This window comes from Zophobas morio, unplaced genomic scaffold, assembly GCF_036711695.1.
Source record: "Zophobas morio isolate AGI-343-1 ecotype UQ-CSIRO unplaced genomic scaffold, CSIRO_AGI_Zmor_V1 ptg000016l, whole genome shotgun sequence".
Classification (NCBI taxonomy): domain Eukaryota; kingdom Metazoa; phylum Arthropoda; class Insecta; order Coleoptera; family Tenebrionidae; genus Zophobas; species Zophobas morio.
The window spans coordinates 1,171,769-1,183,945 of record NW_026972121.1 but is presented as its reverse complement, the minus strand read 5'-3'; the positions used below and the strand labels follow the sequence as shown (position 1 = coordinate 1,183,945).

The window sequence follows — 12,177 nt, the reverse complement described above, 5'->3', positions numbered from 1 at the left end:
ATTCGCGTAGTGAGGAGGTAGAGGACCCAAAATACACTTATGTAGACTTTTTTAATAAAAAAAACTGAACAATTATGTATCTTCTTCCCTCATCATCAAATCCCTCTGCGTAACTATATACAAGTACGCACTCACTGGTATCATAATCACCAACTTCAGAATACTCGACCCATATAAATACACTACAAACCCAGCGAAAATGGGCGCAAAAATATTAGCCAGAACCGTCAAAGTCTTGTCGGCTTCGCATACATCTGGGTCGGTTTTCAACTTTAGAAAATCACTAACAAACAAAGAGTTTACAAGAGCGTAACTAAACATTAGCATCATGTGGAGGATTAAGTAGCACTTATACGTGGGGGCGTAAAACAAGCCAATCAGCAAGCAGCCTCCGATGACCACGTTATACTTGAAGAGAATTTTGTCGTTGGAGACTTGTCTTCGAACAAACGGGACTAAGCAGCTACAGATGAAAACTATTAAGTTGTCGTAGGCCTGAACGTAGCCTAAAAACGTCGCAGATATTCCGTACGTATTAAGCAAGATGTAGACGCAACGGATCAAGAAGAGCGCGAACGTTAAAGTGTAGAGGGTTTTAAGTGTGATGCTGAAGGAGTGTCTGTGGAAATCCGTAGTTCTGAGTTTCTTGAGTTTTTGGAAGCAGATGTAGGGGATTTGGTGGAAGTGTGTATCTGGTTTAGGCATCTGCGAGTCATCGCTGTCTACTTTGGTCGACAAAACTGAAACTAAGAAGTGTAGTGGGTTTAGGATCATTGGAACGAACTTACTGATACACATGAGGAGGCAACAGCTTGCAACCGTAGCGTTCCAAGAGATTTTTTTATTACATTCGTACACGTATCCTCCAGTGATGCAGCCTACTGCAGTCCCAAACGTTTTTGACATATCGATCAAGTTGAAAATTTTGATGTGTTGGTTTTGGGGTTGGGTACGTTGGATGAGGTCTTTGGAAAGATTTACAACGTTTGCAGTGAGTGCTGGACGGAATTAGGGTCGTGTTAGAATCTCTACATTGTCGCACTTACCGTAGAGACACCTGACGACAACACACACTTTTAACGTGTTGTCAAAAACGAGAATAAGAGCGCAGAGGAATGAACAGTATATGGAAATCGTCAGCGCTTGTAATTTTCCTCCGGGTACTAGTGTCTTGAAAAATAAATCAGAACGAACTAAACACAAGTACCAAATTACCAGAACATCATTGGAGAGATTTTGGCAGACGTAGACCGTGGATTGCATAAAACCAACAATGAGTTGGTTCCCTCCTTTCGTTATAGTGTGACGAGGCAAATTCGGAAGCAGAACGCCTGTGCATGCCGAATGCTAAAAACGCTTCGTTGGTATTATTTTAGACAAAATAGTACCCACCAGGAAACTAGTAGCCAAAAGAAGATCGACTTTAGAATATACCATTTCATCTAACTTGATTCCTTCATCTTACCGAAAATTTTGACACCGTTCTAGCACGAGGTACTGTCAATATTGTCAAAATTCAAGTCCAAGACTCTCAAAATGTGACCTAAGAGATGTCACGGGAGTAAGCATGACGCTAACAGACGTCCAGATTTTATTCATAGTCAACTACCTGGTGAGTTTGCACCTTCGAACACCGTAAGTTTCTTCGTTGTAGCATTTTGTGTCTTCAGGGTTAGTGGCACCTTCGCTCCCGTACCATTTCGTGACGAACGGAGGCAACCAGATCCTTCTGGGTTTCTTGGTGTCCGTCACCTACGTCTGTTACAAAATTTCGCGAGACTTCATCGTAAGTACCTAGGTACGACTCTAGTAAATTGTAAACAAATTTCCAGGCCTTGTTCGAGCTTCGCAAAAAAAACGTAATCACCTTCTGCTTGTACTTTTCCTTCATCACCTTCTCGGTGTTGGTTCTCTTCAGAAACCGGTGGGTAATTTTCGCGGACAGGGTGGTGTATGGTGAGTGGTACCGACTTTGTTGCTGTTGATGTTAACTCCATTGTAGCCCTCACCAACCAGATCACTTGGTTTTGTAAAACATACGTGGGACGAACCCAACCTAGATCTTCGTACGTCAAGATCTGCAACCTCCTCGACATTGTCAACGTCATCGGTACTGCCACGGGTGCGCTTATTGGTGGCTACGCTTTCGACTTCGTTCAAGACTTCACGCTGATGGCTCTTGCCGCAGCGCTTCTAACTCTGCTGGCCCTTTGTAGGTACCACCAGGCACAGCTTCCGTTCGCAATGACCGCACTTTTCAGATTTCGCACAGAATATCGAGCCCGACCCAATCAGTACCCGTAAGCGAGCAGAGTTTTTCTTCGACTTGCCTACGATTTGGTACGACCGTTTCGTCAATCTTAGGGAGACGGACTATCGCGAAAAGTGGGACAGTGTGCTTTTAATTGGCGTTTACACGTTCTCCTCCACTATCTACTACTCGCGCTACGCCTTCTTCGTCAGTTGGGCTTACTACTCGGGTACTACTATCATTGGTAAAGCCGTGGCGTACCAGTGCGTGGTGAAATTCATCATTCATCTGTTGGTACCGTTCTTCAAGATCCAGATTGTCAAGAAGACGTTGTTCTTTAACTGGTGTTTGATCATTTGTGCGCTGATGGCTTGTGCGCTTTTCGTTGCCCCGAGTATGTTAGCTTATAATATCATATTTGTGCCTTTGGTTGTGTCATACTGTTTCATTAACGAGTTCCTCGCGGACGATATTTTCAAATTTGAGCACGATGTGGCTTTGGGGGAATCGGTGGCTACTATAAGGATTCTCGTTAGTGGGATAGGTCCTATTTGTTTCGGAATTTTGTGCCATTTTTACGGCAGGCAAGCTCTTCGGGTTTTGCTGCTTTTCCCAATCATGGCGTTAGTGCATTTTGTGCGGATGAAAATAGTGGGACGAGAAAGCGAATTTTGTGGCGACAGCGAAGAGGAAGAGGAAGAGAAAGAAGAAGAAGAAGAAGCACAACACTACAAAAACGACTAACTTAACAGAAAACTGTTTTATAATTTTTCTGAAATAAAAACTCAAAACGAAAAATTGACATTTGCGTCAGTCTTGTCATGCGAACTTTTTCCACCATGAACCTGACAAACGTTCAGCTTTTATTAGTCGTCAATTTCTTGGTGAGTTTGAATTTTCGGTTTTGTCACACGTTTCGTCCTAGTATTATCTATCTTCAGGTTTCATTAAACCAGTGCTGACGACTCACATTTTAAGGCACGGAGGCAACCAGATTACCCTAGGTCTTCTGATTTCTTCGCGCTACGTGTGTAACAAAATTTCGAGAGATTTTGTCGTAAGATCACGACCGTCGCAGTGATAGTGGTACTAATTTCGAAATTTAGGCTTTGTTTGCGTATACCAACAAGTCTGCGATAGCGTTTTGTGTGATTTCGTCTGGTACCACGTACTTGGCGTTGCTGTTGTCGTATAACCCTTGGTTGGTTTTCGTGGATAGATCAGTACATGGTAAGTAGTACCGTCAACTAGAATAGGTACTAATTGTGGGCAGCACTCATCAATCAAGTCAATTGGTTCACACAAGAATATGGCTTAAGAAATCGCCCTTCGTTCGGATGTTTTAAGCTTCTGTGCGTGGTCAAGGTTGCTGGTACTGTCATCGGTTCACTCACCGGAGGGTACTTCTACCACACGACTCGATGGTTCTCTATAGTGGTACTAACGGCGACTTTGGTCACACTTTTGGCTCTTAGTAACCACAAACGCGTTTCTAAAGACACAACTATATTAACTTTTTTAGTTGTCTTGCGGTATGTAAATCCGGACGTTAAGTGTAACAATGAACAGGAAAAAAGCTGGTTTTTCCTAACCAAGTACTTCCCGAGTCTGGAAAACCTGCAAAAAGCGAAGTACAAACAAAACTGGGACAAAATTGTCGTAATCGTGGTCTACACTTTCAGTTTTAACATCTACTTTTCACGGTTTATTTTTCTACTAGTTTCTAAGTTTAAAGCCGGTACTGCTACAATCGGGCAAGTTCTAGCCTACTTCCATTTGTTACAATTCTTGTGTAACTTTTTCGCGCCGGTAATTAAGAGTCAGGTTAAGAACAAAAAAGCCCTTTTTGAATATAGTTTGGCCGTTTGTGCCTTTAGCTTGTATGGTGTCTTGTACGCCCCTACCGTAGACGCGGTTTGTGTTATTTGTTTGCCTATGATGGTCACGTACACTCTGGTAAATTCGTTGCTGAAGGACGACGTCATGAAGTTACGACCCGAAAACTTAGCCGACATTGTTGGGACTATCAAAATTTTGGTTAATATCGTGGGACCGGTTTGTTTTGGGATTTTGTGTCACTTTTTCGGACGAAGGGCGTTCTACGTGATCGTGGTTTTTCCTTGTGTGGTTTGCCTATATTTGCTTTATCAGGGGTACTTGGAAGCGAAAGAGCAACGAAGACGTGAAGATCAGTGATGAAACTTTGTTAAAAAATAAACGTGTGAGTGTCAGTTTGAAGTTTTTTGAAACCAGGTTCCTTCAAATTCATAGCTGTCAATGCTCGTCTTATTGTGAAATCGTGCTCAAGATGCCTCTAACCAACGCCCAACTACTAATAACAGCCAACTTTCTGGTAAGTTAGCTTTGAAGCGTCTTGGTCACACCTTCTTAGCATTTTGTAGCGTCAGGATTAATGAAATCGTCCTTCATCGTCCACTTCGTGTCGAACGGAGGCAACTACTTTATTCTAGGTCTGTTAGTGTCGTCTTCCTTCGTGGCTGCCACCCTGTCGAGATATGTAGTCGTAAGTTGGACGTTTTTCCTGATCCTTCTTCTATACGGTCGTTCCAGGCCATCATCGACCTCAACAAAAAATTCGCAATCACGTTTTGTCTATATTCTACTTTTTGCACTTATTTTTTGTTGATGTTTTCGTCCAACCGCTGGACGCTTTGGCTTTGTAGAACGTGCTATGGTAAGTAGTACCACGCTTGGTTAAAAAATAACTCTCGATAGTACTCACCAATCAGATCTACGATCTGTCGCAAGAGTTCTTGGAAACGAACGAAGAGTTCTCTCTGAGGGGTTTATCGCATCTGCTCAAAGTAACCAAGTTTGCGGGTACCATAACCGGTGCCATCGTGGGTGGTTACGTTTACGACGCGTCTGGTAGTTTTCTTTCAGTGGCGGCGGGTACTAGTCTTGTCACACTTCTAGCTATTAGTGAGTACTTCCGACGCTAAGACACATCGGAGATTGGTTTTTTCAGGTTTCGTACAAAATCTAGAACCGGAAGTTAGAAATACAAGGAATAGATTGTCGCTGCAGCCTTTAAGAAAATATTCCTCTGGAATAAAACTCTTACAGTACAGACAGTATCCGCAAAAGTGGAAGAGGGTGGTACTAATGCTGGCGTTCACTTTCGTTTATAAAATTTATTTCTCGGGGTTCATTTTTCTGGCGAATTCGCCAGACGAAATCAGTACTATTTTGATAGGGTTTTCCGTGGCTTATCGACGCATTGTGATGTATGCGTATAATGTCGTAGTACCGTTTATGCAGAAGATGGATATAAACACGAACCTCCTCTTCGATTACTGTTTGTCTGTATCCGCTAGTTCTTTCTGCGTACTTTCTCTAGTCCCCAATCGTGCGACTTACTTCTTCGTTTTTCCCCCGTTGGTACTCACCCACACACTCATCCACTCGTTCTTCGGGAACGATATTATGCATTTACGAGGCGCCAGAGGCCTAGTCGAGTCCGGTATTTTAATCAAAGACTTAGTTTCCTTATTCGGACCCTTCTTTTTTGGAATTTTGAGCCAACACTTCCCGCTGATGGCGTTTCGCACGTTGATGATCTTCCCCATAATGGTATGCGGATACCTATGCGAGCAAAGTTTTTACTCCAGAGAAACTTGACGTCACGTCACTGTCACTTTCGTCCACTTATCAAAATCTTCCGTTTTTTGCACCACTTTTTCTACAAACCACAGCTTCACAAGGATGTGATCTTGAAAAACAAGCGTATTAATCGAAACCCAAACTTGCGCAACGACGGAAACGTCAAGCGTGGTAAATCAAGAATAGCATGAAACCACTGTCGAGAATTGCGATTTTGCGCTGGGTAAAGTAATGATACCAATAAGTGTGCAGTTGCTCTTGCTTGGAAATTTTTTGGTGAGTGGATAGGTGGTTCGTGAAGGGTCATGTTTTTTGTTTAGTTTCATTTAGGTTCGGGGTTGATGGTACCGATTCTTTCGAACCACGTTGTGAACTGTGGTGGTACCCAGATTCTCTTGGGTGTGATTTTCTCGTCGATGTATGTGTGCAACTCACTGTCCAGACACTTTGTGGTGCGTATTGGTTTAATTGACTCATCTTGTCTTGATGAGTACGTTTTTTTAGAGATTGTTTTCGCTACCGAGACACCTATCCATTCTTTTTTGTTGTTTCTGCTCACTTGTGGCCAATGTAGTACTGATTTTTGTTCACTACCCGAAGATAATATGGTTGGATCGGTGCTTATACGGTGAGTGGTACCCACCCCCACTATCAAATAACCCTGTGGTTTAGGCATCACCAACCAAGTCAGTTGGTTCTCTAAAGAATACGTCGCACGAATGGAGATCGAGTACGTGAAATTTTCCAACTTCCTCAACGTAGCCAAAGTTTGGGGATTGGTACTCGGTACGCTTTCCAGTGGCCACATTTACGACACTCAAGGGTTCACCACGCTTTCAACAACGACAGCAGTTTTGACTTTCCTGAGCTTCGGTAAGTACCACTTGGTTCAAAAACGTACCAGTAACCAATTCGTTTCAGTCGTTTTTCTATTCGTGGAACCCGACCCTCCTAGTACTCGAAGACCCCCAAAACGCCTGCTGTTGCTACCAGGGGTCATTTACAACAGACTAGTCAATTTGTCGCACGCCAATTTAAGCTATCGAATCCACCTCGTCATTTTTTTGGTGGCTTTCGATCTCGCTTTCACGCTTTTGTTGTCGCGGTTTGTTTTTATATTAAGATCGATGTATCGGGTCGGTACTGTCATCCTAGGGTACTACGTGGGGTGCCAGTACATGGTGAAGTTCATATGTGAGGTTTTTTTACCGTACCTTTTAAAACCGGTGAAGGACAGGCAGAGTTTGTTTCGTGTCACCGCGGTCATTTGTAGCTCGTGTTTGAGTGGTTTCAATTTTGCCCCCAGTCTGACTATTTACATGTTCATTTTCCTTTTCTGGCTCGTTTCGTACAGTATACTGAACATGCTCATGGAACAAGACGTTTTCGAGTTGAAACAAGACCCGAGTTTGTACGAAGCAGTGGAAACGCTCAAAGTTATCGTCAATATTCTCGGACCGATTGGGTTTAGCTTTCTGACTTACAACTACGGCCGTGGAGCTGTGGTTGTTTTACATGGTTTTGGTGTTGTCATATACGTTTACCTTTTGTGTGGGTGGCTCCGATAATTTCAAGGAAAAAGAATAAACGTCAGTGTCAAAAATTTTGACATCTAAATTCAAAGTGCCATGTAGACATGGAACCCATCTTCATTCGTGACTGTTGTGTGGTGTTCTAGTACTACCTTCGCGAGTATAATGGTCTTGAAAAGCAACCGTAATAATTAAACACTTACTGGCGCAACCAAGGAAACGTCGATCCTTGGCAAATCAAGAGGATAAGTTCAGTGTAGCATGAAACCACCGAGAACTACAACCGCTGAATTCCCTCTCAGTACTTAAAAGTAATGGAACTAAGCAACGTCACGCTGCTCCTAATCGTTAATTTTCTGGTGAGTACGGTAACAATTCTCGCTCGATAACGTATCTTCTTAGCATTCTATGGCCTCTGGGTTGATACTACCGACACTATCGGACCATATCGTGGCCTGTGGAGGCAACCAAGTTCTCTTGGGTGCGTTGTGTTCGTCGCTGTACGTCTTCAACACACTGTCAACAAATTTCATGGTGAGTACTCGTCATGAATCTGTCACGGTACTAAATTCCTCGTCGTTGTAGACCCTCTTCGAACTAGGTAGAAAAGATTCTCTGACTGTTTCCGCGTACTTCGCCTTCTTCACCAGTCTCGTGTTGGTCTTTTTCAACAACCCAGGTGTAATATGGCTCGACAGGTGCATCTACGGTGAGTACCACAACCCACTAAACACCAATAACCCTTCAACTTTAGCGCTGACGAATCAAGTCAACTGGTTCTCCAAAGAATACGTGATGAACGACATCGAAGAATCACTCCACATCAGATATTGCAACCTCTTAGACGTATCAAAACTCCTCGGAATGGTACTCGGGATGCTGCTAGCTGGTCACGTGCACTCAAATGGTGGTTTCACCACGATCGCGATGGCCATCACCGTCCTCGCGTTTCTAAACATCAGTAAGTACCACCCTTGAAACGCGTACGACTCAAGTACCACTTTCAGTTTTACTGCAATACGTAGAACCCGACCGCCGCCATCTCCGTCGACAACTAAGCAAACTCCTAGAACTCCCGTCCGAATGCTACGACCAACTGGAAAATCTTCGAGATGCGGAACTTGCAGCTGAATGGCCCATGGTTCTTTTTCTTGTGGTTCACACTTTCGTCTTCACGGTTTATTTTTCCAAGCATGTTTATATACTGAAAGCTAGCTACAACCCGAGTCTTATTATTATCAGCTACCATGTGGCGTATCACTTTATGCTCAAATTTCTCTGTGATGTTTTTGTACCGTTCATCCAAAGTCGTTTCCGCCGCAGAAAGAGTCTTTTTAATTTATCGGTAGCGATTTGCGCGATTTCGATTAGTGCCCTTGGTCCGGCTCCCACTCTTGAAGTTTATTGGATGTTCTTCGTACCGATGCTTGCTTCGTATACTGTCATTAACTCGCTTCTGGAAGAAGATTATTTTGAGTTGAGGTGGGATACGAGTTTTCGTGAGGCGGTTAATACGCTTCAGATTATAGTGAATGTTGTTGGGCCGGTGGTGTTTGGGATTTTGTGTGAAACGTTCGGGGCTAGCGCTTTATATTTGTTGCATATTTTTCCTATTACGGTGGTGATTTATCTGGTTTGGCAGTGGTTCTACGACGAAGATCTGGACGATGAAGTTGATCCGGTTTCAGCAAGAAGAGGCGAAGAGGATAAAGAGAAAGAAGATTAGTCTGAGGTGTACGTTGTAGCAATAAAGACCTTTCTAAAGATTGTGCTGTTTTGTGTCTCAGTGTCTAAAAACCCAGATGTTGCTTTATTTTGAGAAAAATCCAAAAACAGGTCAATTTTTAATGGAAAATTTGACGTTGTTATTTTTTTTTTTCGAAAATTCCTCAAAATTGTCATCTTCAAAAACCAGAGTAAAAAAGAAATTTGTTTTTTTCGTAAAGTTAAAAAAATGTTTTGAGAATAATATCATTAATTGAAAATTAATAAAAAAATAATTAAAATATAGTTAACTCAAGAACTTGAACTAGAACCAAGTTGGACTCCAATGATTTTCAAAAATTTTGTCAAAATTTTTAAGTTTTAGTTTTTAAATGATTCTAAGATGATTCAATTAATATTTTATTAAGAAAGTTAGAACGAAATTTGAGATTTGTTTGTTTAATTTGTGGTTTCAAATAGACTTTCAAAAAGCAAAATTTTCCACAAATTCCCAGTCAAAATTTTGTAAAATTAAAAAGGCGTCAATTTTTTTTCTGTGTACGATCTTAGGGTTTTTTCGAAGAAGATTCTATTATTAATATTTTGTGGAGAAAGTTAAAAAGAAATTCGCGATTAAATTGTGGTTTAATATGAACTTATTGGTTTTCAAAAAGCAAAATTTTCCAAAAATTTCGGGTCAAAATTTTGTAAAATCAAGAACAAGAACGCTACAATTTAATTTTTTTCTGCGTAAGGTCTAGTAGGGTTCTACAGCCATATTATTAAGCTTGTTAGGAAATTGTAGGATTTTAGGTTTTTCAGGGTCATGTTCAGGTCAGGTCAAGTCAGGTCAGCGCTTTTGTAAAAAAGTACAACATTTTATAAAAGTACAGTTTGTAGACTGAATTCCGCAAAAATAATTTGTTTTCAATCATCAAAATTCAGTAATACTAAAAACCATTTTTTTTAATTAATAAAAATTGCTAAACTTTCGCATAAATCAAAATTATTCAATAATTAAAAAATTGTAAAAGAGAATGAAACAAATAAGCTCAACACTGAAGTACAGTTACCTCAAAAACTTTTATTGCAGTAAAATTTTTCGTAAATAAAAAATTTTCACTAATTAAAAAATAGTAAAATAGAATGGACCAAAAAAGCTCCACACTGATCTTTATTTAACACAAACAGTTGGGCTGATTCGAGATTTGTTTGATTAATTTGTGGTTTGAGATAAACTTAATGGTTTTCAAAAAACAAAATTTTCCAAAAATTTCCGGTAAAATTTTTGTAAAAGCAAGAACAAGAACGCTACAATTTTATTTTTTTCTGCGAAGGTCTAGTAGGGTTCTATAGTCATATTATTAGCTTGTTAGGAGTAAAAGTACAGTTTGTACACTGAATTCCACTAAAATAATTTGTTTTTAAATCATAAAAATTGCTAAACTTTCGTATAAATCAAAATTATTCAATAATTAAAAAATAGTAAAATAGAATGAAACAAATAAGCTCCACACTGAAGTATAGTTACCTCAAGAACTTATATTGCAGCACGGTAATTTTTTTTATTTTCGAAAATTCGTCAAAATTTTTCAAGATTTTTAAATAAATTCAAAGATGCTTCGATTAATCCAAAATATTTTAAAAACATACAATATTTTGTTAAAAAAAATACAGCTTATTGACTGAATTCAATAAAAGTAATTTGTGCTATCTTCAAAAACCAGAGTAAAAAAAGAAAATATTTTTTTCGTATAGTTAAAAAAATGTTTTGAGAATAATATCACTAATTGAAAATTAATAAAAAAATAATTAAAATATAGTTAACTCAAGAACTTAAACTAGAACCAAGTTGGACTCCAATGATTTTCGAAAATTTTGTCAAAAGGTTTTATTTTAGTTTTTAAATGATTCTAAAACGATTCAATTAATATGTTATTAAGAAGGTTAGAACGAAATTTGAGAATCCTTTGTTTAATTTGTGGTTTCAAATAGACTTTCAAATAGCAAAATTTTCCAAAAATTTCCGGTCAACCTTTTGTAAAATCAAGAACAAGGACGCTACAATTTTATTTTTTTCTGCGTAAGGTCTAGTAGGGTTTTATAGCCATATTATTAAGCTTGTTAGGAATAAAAGTACAGTTTGTAGACTGAATTCTACTAAAATAATTTGTTTTCAATCATCAAAATCCAGTAATACTAAAAATAATTTTTTTAAATAATAAAAATTGCTAAACTTTCGTATAAATCACAATTATTCAATAATTAAAAAATAGTAAAAGAGAATGAAACAAATAAGCTCCACACTGAAGTATAGTTACCTCAAGAACTTATATGTATTGCAGCACGGTAATTTTTTTTATTTTCGAAAATTCGTCAAAATTTTTCAAGATTTTTAAATAAATTCAAAGATGCTTCGAAAAATCCAGAATATTTTAAAAACATACAATATTTTGTTAAAAAAAATACAGCTTATTGACTGAATTCAAGAAAAATAATTTGTGCCATTTTCAAAAACCAGAGTAAAAAAAGAAATTTGTTTTTTCGTAATGTTAAAATTTTTTTAAAGAATAATATCAATAATTGAAAATTAATTTAGAAAATAATTAAAACATAGTTTACTCAAGAACTTAAACTAGAGCCTAGTTGGACTCCAATGATTTTCGAAAATTTTGTCAACATTTTTTAAGTTTTAGTTTTTAAATGATTCTAAGATGAATCAATTAATATTTTATTAAGAAAGTTAGCACGAGATTTGAGATTTGTTTGTTTAATTTCTGGTTTCAAATAGACTTTCAAAAAGCAAAATTTTCCAAAAATTCCCAGTCAAAATTTTGTAAAATTAAAAAGGCGGCAATTTTTTTCTGTGTACGATCTTAAAGGGGTTTTTTCAGATTCAAGTGCAGGTCGGGTCACAGTTGTTGTAAAAAAGTGCAAGATTTTGTAAAAATACAGTTTTTCTTCTAAATTTGATAGAAATTTTTCGTAATTCAAAAATTGTCACTAATTAAAAAATAGTAAAATAGAATGGACCAAAAAAGCTCCACAGTGATGTTTATTTAACAC

The 12,177-nt window shown here is 38.7% G+C and overlaps 5 protein-coding genes across 7 annotated transcripts; 4 read left to right on the top strand and 1 right to left on the bottom strand.

Annotated features, from left to right (window-relative positions):
* Positions 1-72: 72 nt before the first annotated feature.
* Positions 73-1,569, bottom strand: LOC135129752 (uncharacterized). Its single transcript, XM_064057000.1, has 5 exons — positions 1,393-1,569; positions 1,216-1,347; positions 1,047-1,170; positions 789-998; positions 73-740 (listed from the first exon to the last, which is right to left on the bottom strand). Exons 1-5 carry the CDS (start codon positions 1,435-1,437, stop codon positions 73-75), a joined length of 1,179 nt encoding a protein of 392 aa, XP_063913070.1. The 5' UTR covers positions 1,438-1,569.
* LOC135129493 (uncharacterized) lies at positions 1,528-4,450 on the top strand. 2 transcript variants are annotated; one of them, XM_064056651.1, is made up of 6 exons: positions 1,528-1,612; positions 1,655-1,786; positions 1,833-1,956; positions 2,003-2,212; positions 2,262-3,135; positions 3,177-3,238. In XM_064056651.1, exons 1-5 carry the CDS (start codon positions 1,568-1,570, stop codon positions 2,993-2,995), a joined length of 1,245 nt encoding a protein of 414 aa, XP_063912721.1. In that variant the 5' UTR covers positions 1,528-1,567; the 3' UTR covers positions 2,996-3,135; positions 3,177-3,238. The 2 variants fall into 2 exon arrangements, with proteins under 2 accessions (XP_063912721.1, XP_063912722.1); XM_064056652.1 differs by lacking the exons at positions 1,528-1,612; positions 1,655-1,786; positions 1,833-1,956; positions 2,003-2,212 and adding exons at positions 3,358-3,481; positions 3,525-3,725; positions 3,774-4,450 and having other exon boundaries at positions 3,009-3,135; positions 3,177-3,308.
* LOC135129495 (uncharacterized) lies at positions 4,451-5,893 on the top strand. Of its 2 annotated transcripts, none has more exons than XM_064056654.1 (5): positions 4,451-4,604; positions 4,644-4,775; positions 4,823-4,946; positions 4,988-5,194; positions 5,241-5,893. In XM_064056654.1, exons 1-5 carry the CDS (start codon positions 4,560-4,562, stop codon positions 5,891-5,893), a joined length of 1,161 nt encoding a protein of 386 aa, XP_063912724.1. In that variant the 5' UTR covers positions 4,451-4,559. The 2 variants fall into 2 exon arrangements, with proteins under 2 accessions (XP_063912724.1, XP_063912725.1); XM_064056655.1 differs by having other exon boundaries at positions 4,461-4,604; positions 4,654-4,775.
* Positions 5,894-5,898: 5 nt separating this feature from the next.
* On the top strand, positions 5,899-7,443 carry LOC135129496 (uncharacterized). The gene is made up of 5 exons (XM_064056656.1): positions 5,899-6,151; positions 6,196-6,327; positions 6,380-6,503; positions 6,548-6,748; positions 6,797-7,443. Exons 1-5 carry the CDS (start codon positions 6,107-6,109, stop codon positions 7,441-7,443), a joined length of 1,149 nt encoding a protein of 382 aa, XP_063912726.1. The 5' UTR covers positions 5,899-6,106.
* Positions 7,444-7,484: 41 nt separating this feature from the next.
* Positions 7,485-9,173, top strand: LOC135129494 (uncharacterized). The gene is made up of 5 exons (XM_064056653.1): positions 7,485-7,766; positions 7,810-7,941; positions 7,993-8,116; positions 8,162-8,368; positions 8,415-9,173. The coding sequence occupies exons 1-5, from the start codon at positions 7,722-7,724 to the stop codon at positions 9,131-9,133; spliced, it is 1,227 nt and encodes a 408-aa protein (XP_063912723.1). The 5' UTR covers positions 7,485-7,721; the 3' UTR covers positions 9,134-9,173.
* The last annotated feature ends 3,004 nt before the right edge of the window (positions 9,174-12,177 follow it).

Coding starts and splice junctions, on each gene's coding strand:
- LOC135129496 (XM_064056656.1), top strand. CDS start 6,107: ATGATACCAATAAGTGTGCAGTTGCTCTTGCTTGGAAATTTTTTG. Junction 6,328..6,379: donor CACTGTCCAGACACTTTGTG/GTGCGTATTGGT, acceptor ACGTTTTTTTAG/AGATTGTTTTCGCTACCGAG. Junction 6,749..6,796: donor TTTGACTTTCCTGAGCTTCG/GTAAGTACCACT, acceptor AATTCGTTTCAG/TCGTTTTTCTATTCGTGGAA.
- LOC135129493 (XM_064056651.1), top strand. CDS start 1,568: ATGACGCTAACAGACGTCCAGATTTTATTCATAGTCAACTACCTG. Junction 1,787..1,832: donor AAATTTCGCGAGACTTCATC/GTAAGTACCTAG, acceptor ACAAATTTCCAG/GCCTTGTTCGAGCTTCGCAA. Junction 1,957..2,002: donor CGCGGACAGGGTGGTGTATG/GTGAGTGGTACC, acceptor ACTCCATTGTAG/CCCTCACCAACCAGATCACT.
- LOC135129752 (XM_064057000.1), bottom strand. CDS start 1,437: ATGGTATATTCTAAAGTCGATCTTCTTTTGGCTACTAGTTTCCTG. Junction 1,348..1,392: donor TTTTGGCTACTAGTTTCCTG/GTGGGTACTATT, acceptor AAGCGTTTTTAG/CATTCGGCATGCACAGGCGT. Junction 999..1,046: donor TGTCGTCAGGTGTCTCTACG/GTAAGTGCGACA, acceptor AATTCCGTCCAG/CACTCACTGCAAACGTTGTA.
- LOC135129494 (XM_064056653.1), top strand. CDS start 7,722: ATGGAACTAAGCAACGTCACGCTGCTCCTAATCGTTAATTTTCTG. Junction 7,942..7,992: donor CACTGTCAACAAATTTCATG/GTGAGTACTCGT, acceptor TCGTCGTTGTAG/ACCCTCTTCGAACTAGGTAG. Junction 8,369..8,414: donor CCTCGCGTTTCTAAACATCA/GTAAGTACCACC, acceptor TACCACTTTCAG/TTTTACTGCAATACGTAGAA.
- LOC135129495 (XM_064056654.1), top strand. CDS start 4,560: ATGCCTCTAACCAACGCCCAACTACTAATAACAGCCAACTTTCTG. Junction 4,776..4,822: donor CCCTGTCGAGATATGTAGTC/GTAAGTTGGACG, acceptor CGGTCGTTCCAG/GCCATCATCGACCTCAACAA. Junction 5,195..5,240: donor TGTCACACTTCTAGCTATTA/GTGAGTACTTCC, acceptor TGGTTTTTTCAG/GTTTCGTACAAAATCTAGAA.